Genomic DNA, 15,864 nt, shown 5'->3' with positions numbered 1-15,864 from the left:
AAGAATAACTATATTCCTAAAATTATACTTATGAAATTTATACTCATTAAATAAAAGATATCTTTCAAAAAAAGTGGGGGACGGCAATGTAGCATAGTAGGTTAAACTGCCACATGTGACACTGGCATCCCATTGAGCAGTGATTTGAGTCCCAGCTGCTCCACTTCAGATCCAGCTCCCTGCTAATGCACCTGGGAAGGCAGCAGAGGATGGCCCGTGTGCATAGATCCCTGCCACCCACATGGGAGATCCAGATGAATTTCTAGACTCCAGACATCTGGCTTCAACCTGCCTAAACCCAGCAATTGTGGCCATTTGGGGAGCGAACCAACCAATGGAAAATCAATCTCTCTCTCTCTCTCTCTCTCTCTCTCTCTCTCTCTGAGTCACTCCCTTTATCTCAAGAATGCTGCCTTTCAATAAATAAATAAATCTTTTAAAAAAACTTAAAAAGTGTTTAATCCTGTGTGGTTTTGTTGCTATTATTTCCAAATTTCTTCTATATACTTGAGCATACAACAGTTATTTCCACTTAGAAAAATCCCATGAAAACTTCCCTTGCTCTGAAAAGCATATAGTGCCATTAGTCTTCTCCCACTCATAACTTGAACAAATAACTACTCATTCTTTCCAATTAGGTTTCATTTTGGGTGGAGTTCTTTTCACCTCAGTCTCCTCTACAATGTTTCTTCATGCTTTCCCTACTCACTATCCAATCTATTTTTTGTTGTCTTCATCATTATAAAAATAATTGATATCACAAAAACAGAAAGTAAAATATAAAATAAAAATAAGAAGTTACGTATAGGTACTCACAGCAATTTTTTGGAGAGAAATTTTGAGAGAAGACCATGTATCCAATCTTCGATCTAGAATAATGGTAAACCGGGAGTCAGATCCATTTTGTCTATAAGAAGAAATAATATATTAAATTTTTCTTGATAATAAACCAAATTTACTATAAATGTAATTACTCTCTGATTATTTCATTTACATTAGAAGTTTGAACTAAAGGCTGATTTGGATTTAAAAAGCTCACAAAGTGTTATCTTAGAGAACAATTTGATTCTATATTCCCCTGCTCACTATTTAAAAATTTTTTTAGTACTAATGTCAATCTTTTAAATAGGAAAGTATAATTGTAATAAAGATAAGTCATGAAAATATATTTGGGATACTGCAATGTTGAGTGTGGAAAACCCAGAAGACAGCTGTCCTACACAACATCAGATTTAACTTTCATAGTAACATACCATGAGCCAACCATCCATTCATCCATTGAGAAAAGCTGTTATATATATATATTGATATCTCTCTTTTATAATGTTTGAGGGAAGGTAATTTAATGGATAACATAACTTTTATCTGCCCCCCAAAAAAGACTGCTTTCAAACTTCAACAGGTATACTGTAAATTTAATCTTCTAGGATTTGATTTTTGTTCGATTTTAGCATTATAGGTTTGTAATGTCAAAATGTTCTGGAAAATGCTTCATTTAAAAAGTTTGTCTTCCAGATGGCACTGTGGCGTAGTGTGTTAAGTGCCATCTGCAGTGCTGGCATCCCATATGGGTGCTGGTTTGTGTCCCAGTTGCTCTACTTCTGATTCAGCTCCCTGCTAATGTGTCTGCAAAAGCAGCAGAAGATGACCCAAGTGCTTGGGCCCCTGTACCTATGTGGAAGACCCGAATGAAGCACCTGGATCTTGGCTTTGGCCTGGTCCAGCCTGGGTCATTGTAATTCCGACTTTCAAATAAATAAATAAAAATATTTTAATAGCCGATAGGCAGTGGAAGATGGCCCAAGTGCTTGGGTCCCTGCACCCTCATGGGAGACCAGGAAGAAGCTCCTGGCTCCTGACTCCTGGCTCTTGGCTTTGGATCAGCGCAGCGCCGGCTGTGGCAGCCATTAGAGGAGTGAACCTACAGAAGGAAGACCTTTCTCTCTGTCTCTCTCTCACTATCTATAACTCTACCTGCCAAAAAATATTTTAATAAAAAATTTGTATTGAGAGTAAATGAAATCTCTTAGGAATTTTTGAAATTTTGTTTTAAAGTTTTAAAGTTCTTTAATTCCAAATGATTTCTAATATCGAGACATTCCTCCTAGTATTGCCTAATATCACTATTGAGTCTATTTATGATTTAGTCTTCTTTTGTTATCCTAGGAAGGAATAAAAATCGGCTGCCCAAACTCTTGGCTGGGAGATTTCTTTTTAAACAAATTAAAGTCATTATGTTCTTAATGGGGACAAACAGTGCTAAATTCCCAATTTTGTTTCCATAGATCCTCAGCATATATTTTACAGCAATTTAGGTAGCTTTAGCTTGTCCTTCTATGTTACGTTTTCTTATCTATTCTGAAGCTAAATCTTTCAATTATTCACAATAATAATAATAGATATACTAATGAGCATTTTTCTTCTTTGATAATAAATGAGTATTTGATATAAAACAAATTGAAAAAAATTTAATGAAATGTTATACCTTGCAATGGATATCAGGTAAGTGAGTACTTTTGCTATTACATGTTCTGGTATACATCTGAAATTACAGTTTTCTGGAAATGTAATGATCCAAGCATTATCCTTCCCCCGGCCACCTAAAATAATAGAAAAAAATAAACCAAATTAGCAATCTATGTGACGATAACACAAGAAAGAAGATTTTAAATTTAGGGGAACTAGTTAGAAAACCATTTCAGATCAATAAAACTTTTACAAGGAAGACTATCTCCACACAAACCAAAATGGCACCAAGCTTAAGTATAAAAGGCAACAGAGGGGCTGGTGCTATGGTATAGCAGGTCAAGCCGCTGCCTGCAGTACCGGCATCCCATATGGGCACCAGTTTGAGACCCAGCTGCTCCACTTCTGATCCAGCTCTCTGCTATGGCCTGGGAAAGCAGTAGAAGATGGCCCAAGTCCTTGGGCCCTTGCACCCGCATGGGAAGACCCGGAAGAAGCTCCTGTTGCAGCCATCTGGGGAGTGAAGCAGCAGATGGAAGACCTCTCTCTCTCTCTCTCTCTCTCTCTCTCTGCCTCTCCTTCTCTCTCTATGCAGCTCTGACTTTCAAATAAATAGAATAAATCTTTAAAAAAAAAGCAACAGAGCAGTTCCTAAATAATTTTTAAAAAATTGCTCGAAGCGGGGCAAGCATTGTGACACAACAGGTTAAGCCACTGCTTGGGATACAGTGCTTGAGATCAAGTCCTATCTCAGCTTCTGATTCAGCTTCCTGCTAATGTACACCCTATGAGGCAGCAGATGATGACTCAAGTGCTTGGGCTCTAACCAGTCACATGGGAGACCTAGATGGAATTGCCGGCTTCCTGGCTTTGGCCTATCCCAGCCCTGACACCCTGACACTTTCTCTCTCTCTCTCTCTCTCTCTATCATTCTGTCTTTCAAAGAGATAAAAATAAACTTCTTAAATTCTTTAAATGATAAAATAAAAAGAGGGTAAAATGAACTAATAAAGTCAGAAGAAACTTCCATGGAATGCATATAATATAAGTGATTCAAAAATACCTGATCATGAAGTTGGACAATCAAGATTAGAAAATAACCATTTGTATATAAATGCTTTAAGGCTAAATTTCAAATGAGCGACTGATGACAAAGTAGAAAATTTTATACAATTGAACACTCAGAATGAATCATGGTGAGCATGAAAGGATACATAGTACAGATTATACAAAATAAGTGATGGTCTAATGCATTTGTGGGAGAAACAACAAAAACAGTATAGGAATTTATTAATGCAATGAAAGACCACAAATTCTCTGTGGAATCAAATTCAAAGTGCAGCCCAAGTGGATGCCTGAGGTCTGGGTCAAGACATGAACTTGATCAGTTGTGTGCAGCATTACCTTGACTACATAGGAAGTCTCAGCTCTGGGGAAGCATGGGTTCCAGGACTCCATAGTTGAGGCTGTCCTGAGCATATTTCACAGGAACTGGGAACAGGGATACTTATCATCAGAGTTCATGGCAGGGAATAATTGAATGAACCTTGGCCATTCATTCTGGGACCAACTCCCATCTCACTACCTATCTGTGCATCCTGCCATGTAGTCCTCTATGCAGCCTGGAGGATGAGGAAAATTGAGAATGAAGACTACCTAAGTGCAGAGACGAGATGTGTTTAATATCCCAATCTGCAGCCAGCCCAATGCCTGCACATGGAATGCGTGCTCAGTAAATATTAAGTGCTAAATAGAATTTGAAAAATTATTTCAAGAGGAAAGATGCAGGGTGGCCTTTGAATTTGGCTCACTAACAGAATGATTTGAGAGTTTTAGTCATAATTATTATTTGACTAAATTTAAGTAAATAAAGATATGCAATTTTTTAAGTAAATAAGCAATAAAAAGTGACAATAGCAGGAGATAAAATGTAATAAAAAAAAAAAACCTCAATCCAAAAGAAAGCAGAAATGAAAGGAGAAAATGTTAAAGAACAGAGGCAGACATTTATCCTAGCAGTCAAGACACATCTCATATCAGTATACCTGGGTTCAATTCTGGCCTCCAGCTCCTGACTCCATCTTCCCACCGCTGCAAACTCCAAGAACAGCTCACATAATTGGGTCTCTGGATTGTCCGCACCTTCTCCCCACTTCAGCCCACCCCAGCCCCAGATATTCTGGGTAATTTGGGAGTGAATCAACAAATGGGAGTTCTCTCTCTCTCTCTCTCTTCCTCTCTCTCTCTCTCTCCATATATATATAGAAATATAATATATACTTTAAATATAAATTTAAATCTTTTAAAAGATAAATAATAAATAGGACAAATAGTATGATAGTAAATTTAAACCCAACTATATGAATAATTACATTAATTATAAGTGACTAGACCCTGCGATTCAAGTCAAAGTTCACCAAATTATATTAAAAAAAGAGACCCTACAATATTTTCCCTCCAAGAAACACTCTAAGCATAAAAGTATAAATATATCAAAAACAAAGATAATGAAAAACATATATCATACTAATATTAAAAGGAATTAGTCTAATATTGGACAAACTAAATCTCAGAGGAAAGAAGATTAAAAAGAGGGGCCAGTATTGTGGCATAGTAGGTAAAGCTGCTGTCTGGGATACCAGCAGCCCAAATGGGCACTGATTCTTGTCCTGGCTGCTCCATTTCTGATCCAGCTCCCTGTCAATGGCTTGGGAAGATGACCCAAGTCCTTTGGCAGCTTGTACACACATGGGAGACTGGGATGATGCTCCTGGCTCCTGGCTCCTGGCTCCTGGCTTCAGGCTGGCCCAGCTCTGGCTATTGTAGCCATCTGGAGAGTGAACTAGTGCATGGAAGATCTGTGTGTGTGTGTGTGTGTGTCCCTGTCTCTGTAACTCTGACTCTCAAAATAAATGAATACATCTTTGGTAAAAATGAAAAAATGAGTATTAAGAAGATAATGATAAACTAGTCAACTCCTAAAGGGGACATAATCATAAATGCTTATGCACATAATAAGTGTTCAAAATACACAAAGCAAAAAACAATATAATTACAAGGAGAAATAGTAAAGTCTAGTTTTTGTCAGATATTTCACCATCTGTCTCTCAATAATTGATCAAATAAGTAGACAAGGATATTTTATATCTGAACAAAACTCTCAAACAGCGTGACCCAATTGACAGCTACACAACACCCCATCCAACAAAAGCAGAATACATATTCTTTTCTAATGTACATAAAGAAACATAAATTTAACTGCTTTAATTTTTATCAAAGATATTTGAGAGAGAATCCTCATTTATAAATTACCTTTCAAAGCAAACCAGACCAAAGTATTAAATTAAGTGATGATGAATCTTTACTGTGTGATATTCTAGAATGAAAGAGCAGGGTGAAGATAACCTTGAGAATGAAGGCTTCCATCCACAAGTTTTCAAGGAACCCAATAGAGGAAGTATATGACTCTGAGACAAGAGATTAATCAAACACAGGGCCTCTATTAGTAGGTCATAATGTAGAACTAGTTATATAAATAATATAAATTTAATGCATCTCTTGCATGTGATATAACCATTCAGTTGCCAAGAAAAATGGTGAGCACTCTTGTTAAGATTGGAACCACCTAGCATTTAGGCAAACTGCACATATCAAAGGAAATGATACATGGCTCCTATAAGCGCAAATTATCCCTGACTAATCTATAAACTGCTATTACCACTGAGCACTTACAAGTACTGTACAAGGTAGTAAATTTGTGACTAAAGAACCAAAGAGCTGTTTATATTCTAAATTGGGAGGTTTTAATTGTATTTTCCCTTTGGAAACCCTTTCTTAAAAAGAAAAAGGCAGAAGCACTTTTAAAACAATTGCAGGGGCCAGCACTGTGGTGCAGTAGGTTAATCCTCTGCCTGGAGCGCTGGCATCCCATATGGCATCCATTCTAGTCCCAGTTGCTCCTCTTCCAATCCAGCTCTCTGCTATGGCCTGGGAAAGCAGTAGAAGATGGCCCAAGTGCTTGGGCCCCTGCACCCACGTGGAGAGCAGAAGAGGCTCCTGGATCCTGGCTCCTAGCTTTGGATCAGTGCAGCTCCGGCCATTGCGGCCATTTGGGGAGTGAACCAGCGGACGGAAGACCTTTCTCTCTGTCTCTCCCTCTCACTGTCTGCAACTCTCTCTCTCAAATAAATAAATAAAATCTTTTAAAAAACATAATTGCAAAGCAGACAAGAAGGATAAGCACAGATCAGAGAAGAAGCCCTGAAGATTATTCTATTTGTAACACAGCTTGGGAACTACTGATGATTTTAAGTAAAATCTCCAAATCTTAAAAGTGAACCTAACATACCCATCAAATTTACTAGGACAGTCCTGTAGTGCCCCTTTATCCACAGGGGATATAGTTCAAAACTTGTAGTGGATACCCGAATCTGTGGATAGGGCCAAACCTGTATGTAACATACTCTGTTTTCCTACAGGCCCTGCTGTATTGCTACATAGTACCACAGTTAATTTGTTCTTCCATGTTAGATGCCCTGTTGTCTCCTTTGCAACACTACTCTTAAACTTGTGGGACATTACTGAATAAAATAAGAGTTACTTGAACACCAGCACTGTGATAATGTGAGAGCCAATTGATAATCAAGAAACCTACCAAGTGGCTAACAGGTGGATAGCACATTCAGTGTGGAGACACTGGGATGGACAAAGAGACGATTCACAACCCAGGCTAGATGGAATAGGAGAACCTGAGGTTTGATGAAGCCACTGAGAACAGTGTGTAATTTAAAACTCAGGAATTGTTTATTTTTGAAATTCTTCAATTAATATTTTTATACCTCAGTAGACTGTGGAAAATTCACACCATGGAAAGCAAAGCTGTAGATTGGGTATGGGACTGCAAATGCCACACATTTACTCACTTATAAAATAAAACATAAACCTACATTAATTAAATTACCAATAATTCAAAATTACAGCTAAATATAATCATAAATACAGAGACCAGATTTCAGTGTCCAATTAGGATTAAGTATAAAATAAATGTTTCTTTATTAAACTGAGCATGGCCTTCTCTTCTTCCCTGGCTTCTTGCCAAGAGGGGGCTTGCTATAGCCCTGCATCTCCAGGGCACATGGCCTTCAGACCACCCGCCCTAGGCTTCCTGGCCTGGATGCTCCTCCATGTGGCTGGTTCCTGGTGCTCAGTATGAACCCAGATTTACCTTTCTCTTAAATAAAGCTCTCTCTCCTATGATTTCTCTCACTGAATAAAAGCCTAAAATGTACCATGCTGCCTCATTTATTGATGCTGGTATTTAGAATTCTTCTCTAAATATTAGGCAAGAACCCTCTCGGGCTTATTAAAATTGGGGATTTATTAATAAGCATATGGTGATATCATATGACACCTCAAATTCCAGTAACATGTGGCATCCCAGATGGCACTTCTGGGGAACTTTAGGGGCCATATTCTGATATATATTTTAGGGGCTCGTTTTCTGATATTATATGGGGACCACAGAGGGACTTGTAATTTTTAAGAAAGGACTGGCTTTTAAGAAATTTTAAAACTAGGCAGCATGGTGAGAGCGGACTTCCTGTGGCTTCTGACCCTGTCTCTCTGCCTGTACCCTTTCCCTCCTCCATCTGGGTTGGTGCTTTCCCTGCGCACCCAGCCATGGGAACGCAGGGCTCCAAAGTGCCCTCCCTGCTGGGTTGCACTCATGGACTGTGCTGGGGGAAGGGCATGTCTTTTTCTTCTGCCCTGGTGCTGGCTGCAAGGCAGGGATAGGATGGCCAGACTTGCGGTATGAAGTGGCTCCAGATCTAGGTGCCACGGCACCCTGGATCTGGCCTCCCAGTTTCAGGTCCACTGGAGGGTGACCCACAAGGAGCTGCATTTCCACCCTTGTCTCAAGCTAGCCCCCTCCCTACTGGAATGTAAAGGCAGCAGCCATAACAAACTCTAAGCAAGCTGAGATGGGTGCAGGGAGAAGAGCCTAGTGTGGTAGTCGACCATGTGGACTGAGGCTAGAGCCACCCCACCCTGGGGGAGAAGAGCAGCTCGCTCATGCAAAAGACAAGCAAGATTTTTTTCTTTCTTTCTCTTTTGTTTTTCTGGTAGCTTTCAAAAAGGAAGGCATGGGTTGTTTTTTTGTTTTTTGTTTTTTGTTTTTTTTCGTGGTTTCTGGCTTTAAGGACTTCGGTGTTGTTGCTAGTGCAATGTAATAAGAAGATAAAACAGATTTACACAGAGGAAAATCTAAAGATTCTAGATTGGTTGCAGTGTGTTTCAAAGACAATTTACGTGCTTTTCTAAGTTTAAGTTGTTAACTAGTATCAGCAGCTTAAAAATGCTACCGCGGCGGCCATTAGAGGGTGAACCAACGGCAAAGGAAGACCTTTCTCTCTGCCTCTCTCTCTCACTGTCCACTCTGCCTGTCAAAATAAATAAATAAATAAATAAATAAAATGTTCTAAAACATTTCTCCTTGTCCCTGGGCCTTATCATACAAGCTTTCAATGCTGATTTCGAGTTGGAGAACTGGTCTGGTTGCTTAGAAACGTGTTAGCATCAGGGAGGAGGAGCTTTAAACATGGAGGACACTCTGCTTCTGTCGTGGAGGGTGGAACTTCCGCCCTCACAGAAAGATGGGCAACAGACGCCATCCCAAGATGATGGCCCCCGTGGCCCACCACATGCTACATGCCTGATTAATAGAACAATGTATATTAAATCATGTTTTTATTATTTTAATTGGTTTATTTTCGCCTCTGTGCGAAATTTTAACAGTCTGGAATGGTGTTTCTCAGACTGGGTGGTTTATTTTCACATCTGCATCGGATTTTAAGTTTGGAATGGTGTCTCTCAGACTGGGTGGTTTATATTTCCTTGGTATGTTATCTATGCATTAAGCTCTATAATAGGCATAGTAACACTGAGATGTCAGATTACTGGTCAAGGTAGATGATCAGAGATATAACTGGGCCAAAGCTTAGCCCTATTTACCTTCTGTCTCCCCAGGTTACAAGGTGATTTAACTATGGGTAGTTCTACATCTGCTCTTTGGAGACTCCCTGAAAAATCTACACTTAATAATTGGGAGACCCTTCGACTGGATGGGATTAAGGAATTATAGTTAATACAATGTATCCATGTAAAATGCTTAAAAATAATTAAGCTCATGAAGAGCTGTGTCTGTTTTTATTTTCTCAGGTCCTATAGAGAGACTGTAAAGCTGTATAGCTCTACATGCATTTTTGCGGACTTACTTCTAAGGGTACAGTTTAAAATTTGCTATGGGATCGCAAATCCCCTTGGGCTAGATGGTAATGATAACATCTTAAGTTTTAAAGTGATCATATAGGTGGGATTAAGTTAAAGTAATCATGTCTATAGGATCAAGTGTTAACTACTAATAGTAAATCAAATTAAAGAGAAGTAAATGCTCCAACATGGGAAGGAATCTGTACAACAGACTCATAGAGTGGCAATCACTTTAAGTAGCACTCAATGACCTCAAAATCAGCCCTAAAGGCGTTCTGGTCTGGCTGGAAAGCCCACAAGAGCATTTCAAGTGTGGAAAGCCAGGACACTTGTGGAGAAAGATGAACCTCCCTGGGTGAGACCCCAGTGGAAAAGAGTGGCCATCAAACAATGATGTACTTTTCTCCGGAGGGAGGAGGAACTTCCACTTTGTGTATGGCCCTGTCTGAATACTGATGGAGTTTTCGGAACTCAGAAGGCTTCCATAGCCTAGGCAGCCCATGTCAAAGGCCTCGGGTGATCACTGACGTCACACGTAAGAGTGTTAATTGTTAAATTAACAACAGGAGTCACTGTGTACTAACTTCCCATGTAGGACCTCTATTCTCAAAAGAGCTACAATATTAACATTAATGGTAAAACTTGATCCCAAATATTTGCTTTGTTCTATTGTGTGATATAATGCATCATAAGTTCTGGTTATGTCTAAGTGTCAAGCTCCATTGCCTGTATTCCTAGGTATTTCTTTAAAGTTTATTAAGTGCCTCAAATGTAAAATCTTGGATACATGTCTCTCTGTAAAATTCCTATCTCGTATGTTTTAACATAGAGTCAGATATTTAAAGGCAGCCAAGGAGATTTCTGAGAATGGCAAAATTCTGTGGACTTTGGATTCCACGGTTTGGATTCCAAGCTTTTGTGTATAGCTTTAAAGACACCCTGATACAGTCTCCGTACTGAAAAGGGTAGCTGCAAAAGTTGTTCCAGAGAACTAAGGAGCTTCTAAATAAAAGCTCCAGTGTTGGGAATTGCTGATGACAGGATTCTATGGAATTTGAATTCCAAAATTGGGATTCCAAGCTTTTGTATATAGCTTTAAAGAGGCCCTGATGCAGACTTTGTACTGAAAAAGGTAGCTACAAAAGTTGTCATGGATTCCAGGATTTGGATTCTAAGCCTTGTGTTTGCTTAAAAGCCTCTGAAACAGACACTGTGCTGGACAGGGGAGCTGCAAAGGTGTTCCAAGGAATCAAGGAGTTTTAACAAAAACTCCAATATTAGAAATTCCTGAGCAAGCCATTCATAAGAAGATCCTCTTCAGATCAGTTTCAGTGAAATTGAAAGGGACCTTACCAGGTCCTACTGAACACGACTACCTCCGTGAAATTAGGACTAAACTTCTACCTCTTAAGTCTTCACAGGTGAATGTGAAAGACATGCCTGACTGTTCCTATAAGCTAATCAGAAACCTTCAGTACTTCAAAGCAAAAAGGATAAGTAAAACTTTTGCCTTTGTCTCCTTAAGGCAAACATGCTGTACCTGCCTTTCTTGATTGTCTATGGGAACTGTTATTGAGGATAAAGCTACCTAATGATTTCTTCTGTTATTATTCTATGTACTCAAGCTTAATGGATTTATAATCTACATAAGGGTAGCCTATCACTGTAAGATACATTGTTTTCATCTAAAGGGGCACCCCACCTACAATTGGTTTTGCTCCAGTTTTGCCTTTGCTAACTAGCAACTTACATGTTTCAGAACACGAACTGACCATGCAGGAACACAGATGTTGGCAATGACCGAGACTGCTCCAGCTCACAAAACAAATTTGTTAGACAGGATAGACAGAGACTTCCAGGCCCTGGATAGGCAGGGCCTGCACTATGCCCCTCATAAGCAGGAAGCAGTTACAGAAGAGATGATTTGACGCCCATCAACTTCCCTTAGGATTAAGGGGATGGAGTCTCTGATGGGGGAATGAAGTAGGCAGGCATACAGGTTAAAATCAATTAGGTTTGTGAGCTGGAAGCCCATGCCTTCGCCACGCCCCTGTGTAACCTCACACCCTACCTGATACCTTCACCACGCCCCTATGTGACCTCATGCCCCTACCTAGCCACACCTGAGTGCCCACCGGCCAATCAGGTTAATTAACCACTCCCCTTTGGAAGTGGGTTAAATGCCCCTTTCTTCCCTGGCCTCTTGCCAGGAGGGGGCTGGCTGTAGCCCTGTGTCTCCAGGGTGCATGGCCTTTGGGCCACCTGCCCTAGGTTTCCTGGCCTGGATGCTCCTCCACGTGTCAGGTTCCTGGTGCTCGGTATGAATCCAGATTTACCTCTCTCTCTTAGATAAAGCTCTCACTCTCCTATGATTTCTCTCACTGAATAAAAGCCTAAAATGCAAAAAAACAAACAAACAAACAAACAAAAACAAAAAAACAACACTGAGCATGAAGATGTCATTTTGGGAAAGGCAAATATTTAAAAGAGTAAAATAGATTCCTGCACTCAACATTTAAGAAAGTCATTTTCATAAAACGATGCATATACTGGTAAAATTTTCTTTATTTAATTTGATGTTGTTTAATTTAATGTGATGTTTAATTATACAGTTTAGATTACTCTCACTTCTGAATGTAATATGCTTGTTTTAAGGCAAAACTTTCCCCAGAATCTGACCAGAAAAAGAGAGGGATGATTTACCATACTTATACACTCTAATAATATGTAATTTAAGAAGCATTGCTGAATATCAAATATTCCATGTAAAATGGGATGTTATTTGGCCTTGAAAAAGAAGTTCTGACACATGTGACAACAGAAACAACAGAGATGAACCTTGTGAACATTATACTAAGAGAAATAAGCCAGGCACAGAAGGATACATATATGATTCCAGCTATATCATCTACCTACAATAGTCAGTCTTAGAGACAGAAATGAAAACTGTGGTCTCCAAAGACTAAGAGGAGGAGGAAATGGAAGGAGCTTCAATTTTTCAAGAAGAAATATGCTGGAGATGGATGGTAACGATGGCTACACAAAAATGTGAATATATTGGAGGGTGGCAGAAAAAATGTGAATATATTTAATGTCACTGAACTGTATTCTTGTTTGACATTTTAATTTATGCATTTTCATTTTATTTTAAAGATAGAGACAGAGCTATCCTGTCTGCTTTTTCACTCCCCTAATGCCTGCAACAAGCCTCCCGTATGGGTGGCAGGGATCCAAGTACTTCAGTCTTCATCTGCTGCCTCCCAAAGTACACATAAGCAGGAAGTTGCATGAGAAGCCTACACAGGACTTTACCCCATGCTCTCCAATATGAAATGTGAGCATCCCAAGCAGTGACTTTACTGCTACACCAAACACCCACCCTATGAACTGTACTCTTAAAATGGTTAATATGGTAAATTGTATGTTACATCTATTTTACCACAATTTTTTAAAAATTATATACAAATAAATATTTTAGCAAAGTAAACTTTCTTTAACAGATGTAAATTGAAGATTTTTTAAAAAGCCCAGTGTATACTGCTTAATTAGGGTGATTCCCCAGCATTTGTAATATATGTCTGAGTAATCAGAGCTATGGTAAAGGAGAAAATCTCGAAAAAGCTACCTCAGCAGCTACCCTCTCACCTTGCTTGCACATATGCAAGCAGATAGATCCTAATTCAACTAGCATGGGTTTCTGGAGACTCCTCTGAACATTAAATGTACGAGAGGGGCTAGGCTGGATTTAGTCACATGTCTAAACATGTATAGAACTTCTAATTGCTGAAAACCTCTATCCTCTAAATGTCCATTTGTTTAGCAAAGATGAGCACAATGTATAAATGTATACTAAAATAGTGCTTCTCAAACTAATATATACATTTACATATTATATAAGCAGCATATGCATACTAACATATACTATATAATATGTATATATGATATTTATATAATAAGTAACAAGCTAGCTCTGCTAACCAATTCAGTTTCCTTACCAGACAAGAAGGCAATATCTTGCATTAAGAAATGACTGATATCCTTTACACGGAGGAACAGCTCAGTTTCTGCAACAAACGAGAAAGGGAAGAAAACAACATCCATGTTAAAGTACAGTTAGAAATACACATGCTCTCTCGTTGTGGTGGAAAGAACTCTGAGGTTCCCACAGAGCTGTGTCCACAGATGACTGCTGATCTCCTTTCCATCTCTCAGTGACATGGCAAGGAAATCACACTTGTGGACATATCCCTAGGTACATAAGACCAGTGACCTACTCCTCAAAAATCTACGCTGGGGCCGGCGCTGCAGCTCATTAGGCTAATCCTCCGCCTGCAGTACCAGCACACTGGGTTCTAGTCCCGGTCGGGGCACCGGATTCTATCCCAGTTGCCCCTCTTCTAGGCCAGCTCTCTGCTGTGGCCAGGGAGTGAAGTGGAGGATGGCCCAAGTGCTTGGGCCCTGCACCCGCATGGGAGACCAGGAGAAACACCTGGCTCCTGCCTTCGGATCAGCGAGATGCGCTGGCCGCAGCGGCCATTGGAGGGTGAACCAACGGCAAAAGGAAGACCTTTCTCTCTGTCTCTCTCACTGTCCACTCTGCCTGTCAAAAAATTAAAAAATTTTAAAAAAAATCTATGCTGGGCCCATAAACTACTCTTACTCACCAGAAATCCAAGGAGCAAAGGTGCTGACTGTAAGACTTCTGGATTTATTTGAAGGGTAGATAGTCATATGGAAACACTGTAGCCAACTATCTTCTACTTTCGATAATGTCTTTCATTCTACAAATCTTTATTACCAGTACAAAGTGCTTCTAAGATCTAATTTTGGGGGATCCTTAAAATAACCCTGAGGTACATATGATTATCCCATCTTAGATAAAAGAGTCTTAGGAAAAGACCCTGAGAAAGTACAGTATAGTGGTTAAACATGTGGGCTTCTGAGTCAGATAGACCTGAGTTCCAATACCAGCTTTTTGCATTTACTGGCTGTACAAATATGGGCAGTTACTTAACCTGAATCTCAGTTTCTTCATCCAGAAGCTGGGCATAGTAATATCTACCTCACAAGGTGTTATGCCAAATAACTGTGAAATATCCAGCATAACAGTAAGTGCTCATAAAACAGTAGTATATTGGGGCTGGCGCTGTGGCACAGCAGGTTTAATGCCCTGGTCTGCAGTGCCGGCATCCCATATGGGCACTGGTTCCAGACCCGGCTGCTCTACTTCCAATCCAGCTCTCTGCTATGGCCTGGGAAAACAGTAGAAGATGACCCAAGTCCTTGGGCCCCTGCACCTATGTGGGAGACCCGGAGGAGGATCCTGGCTCCTGGCTTTGGATCGGCGCAGCTCCGGCCATTGCGGCCAATTGGGGAGTGAACCAGCGGATGGAAGACCTCTCTCTCTCTCTCACTCTTGCTCTCGCTCTCACTCGCTCTCTCTCTGTAACTCTGACTTGCAGATAAATAAATAAATCCTTAAAATAAACCAGTAGTATATTAATTCATTTTTATCATTACAAATGGAGCAACGTTCATGCATTGTTCAGTAGTTTTAGTTGTCCCAATCTTAAGTGTTAACTTGTAAATGTTCAATTCTAGTGAACTCTACAGGAGCCAAAAATCAAAGTCCAATACCTGCCTGTGGTCCAGGAACAAGGATAATTTTCTTTTTAGAAAACAGAAGAAAATAGGTCATCAAACTAGGCTATTTTGGATTGTTTTGATGCCTGTAGTTCCACATCTCTTACTGAAACCATATTTTCCACCTGCTATCAGATGCAAAGTACCTTCAAAGTCCTGGTCTCTGGTGGTGTCAAGCTGACAACCATTATCCTTCTTAGTACTTCTCAAATCATACCATGTGGATGTGATTTATCAAGGTCAATCTTTTTCAAGGGATTTAGAGAAATAAGTTTTCAATGGGTCACACTATGGAAGATGGTATCTGCCACAAAATGCCCCCCTAACCTTTGAAACATAAAGCAATTAACACATCAGTGTTCATAAGATGCATGTCGCTACAAACTTGCAGTTTGTCAGGATATAAAAACAAATTCTTTTTTTAAAAATATTTATTTATTTACTTGAAAGTCAGAGTTACACAGAGAAAGAAGGAGAGGCGGGGGG

At 39.7% G+C, this 15,864-nt stretch overlaps 1 protein-coding gene across 1 annotated transcript in view; it reads right to left on the bottom strand.

Annotated features, from left to right (window-relative positions):
- MCF2 (MCF.2 cell line derived transforming sequence) overlaps positions 1 to 15,864 on the bottom strand; it is a 179,639-nt gene that overhangs the window by 82,041 nt on the left and 81,734 nt on the right. Inside the window, exons 3-5 of the mRNA XM_062182994.1 lie at positions 13,731 to 13,799; positions 2,486 to 2,600; positions 817 to 907 (exon numbers count right to left, since the gene is read on the bottom strand). Coding sequence (XP_062038978.1) covers positions 817 to 907; positions 2,486 to 2,600; positions 13,731 to 13,799 — 275 coding nt within the window. The remainder of the gene's footprint in view (positions 1 to 816; positions 908 to 2,485; positions 2,601 to 13,730; positions 13,800 to 15,864) is intronic.

Source organism: Lepus europaeus, chromosome X (genome assembly GCF_033115175.1).
Source record: "Lepus europaeus isolate LE1 chromosome X, mLepTim1.pri, whole genome shotgun sequence".
Classification (NCBI taxonomy): Eukaryota; Metazoa; Chordata; class Mammalia; order Lagomorpha; family Leporidae; genus Lepus; species Lepus europaeus.
This window is presented reverse-complemented; position numbering and strand designations above follow the sequence as displayed.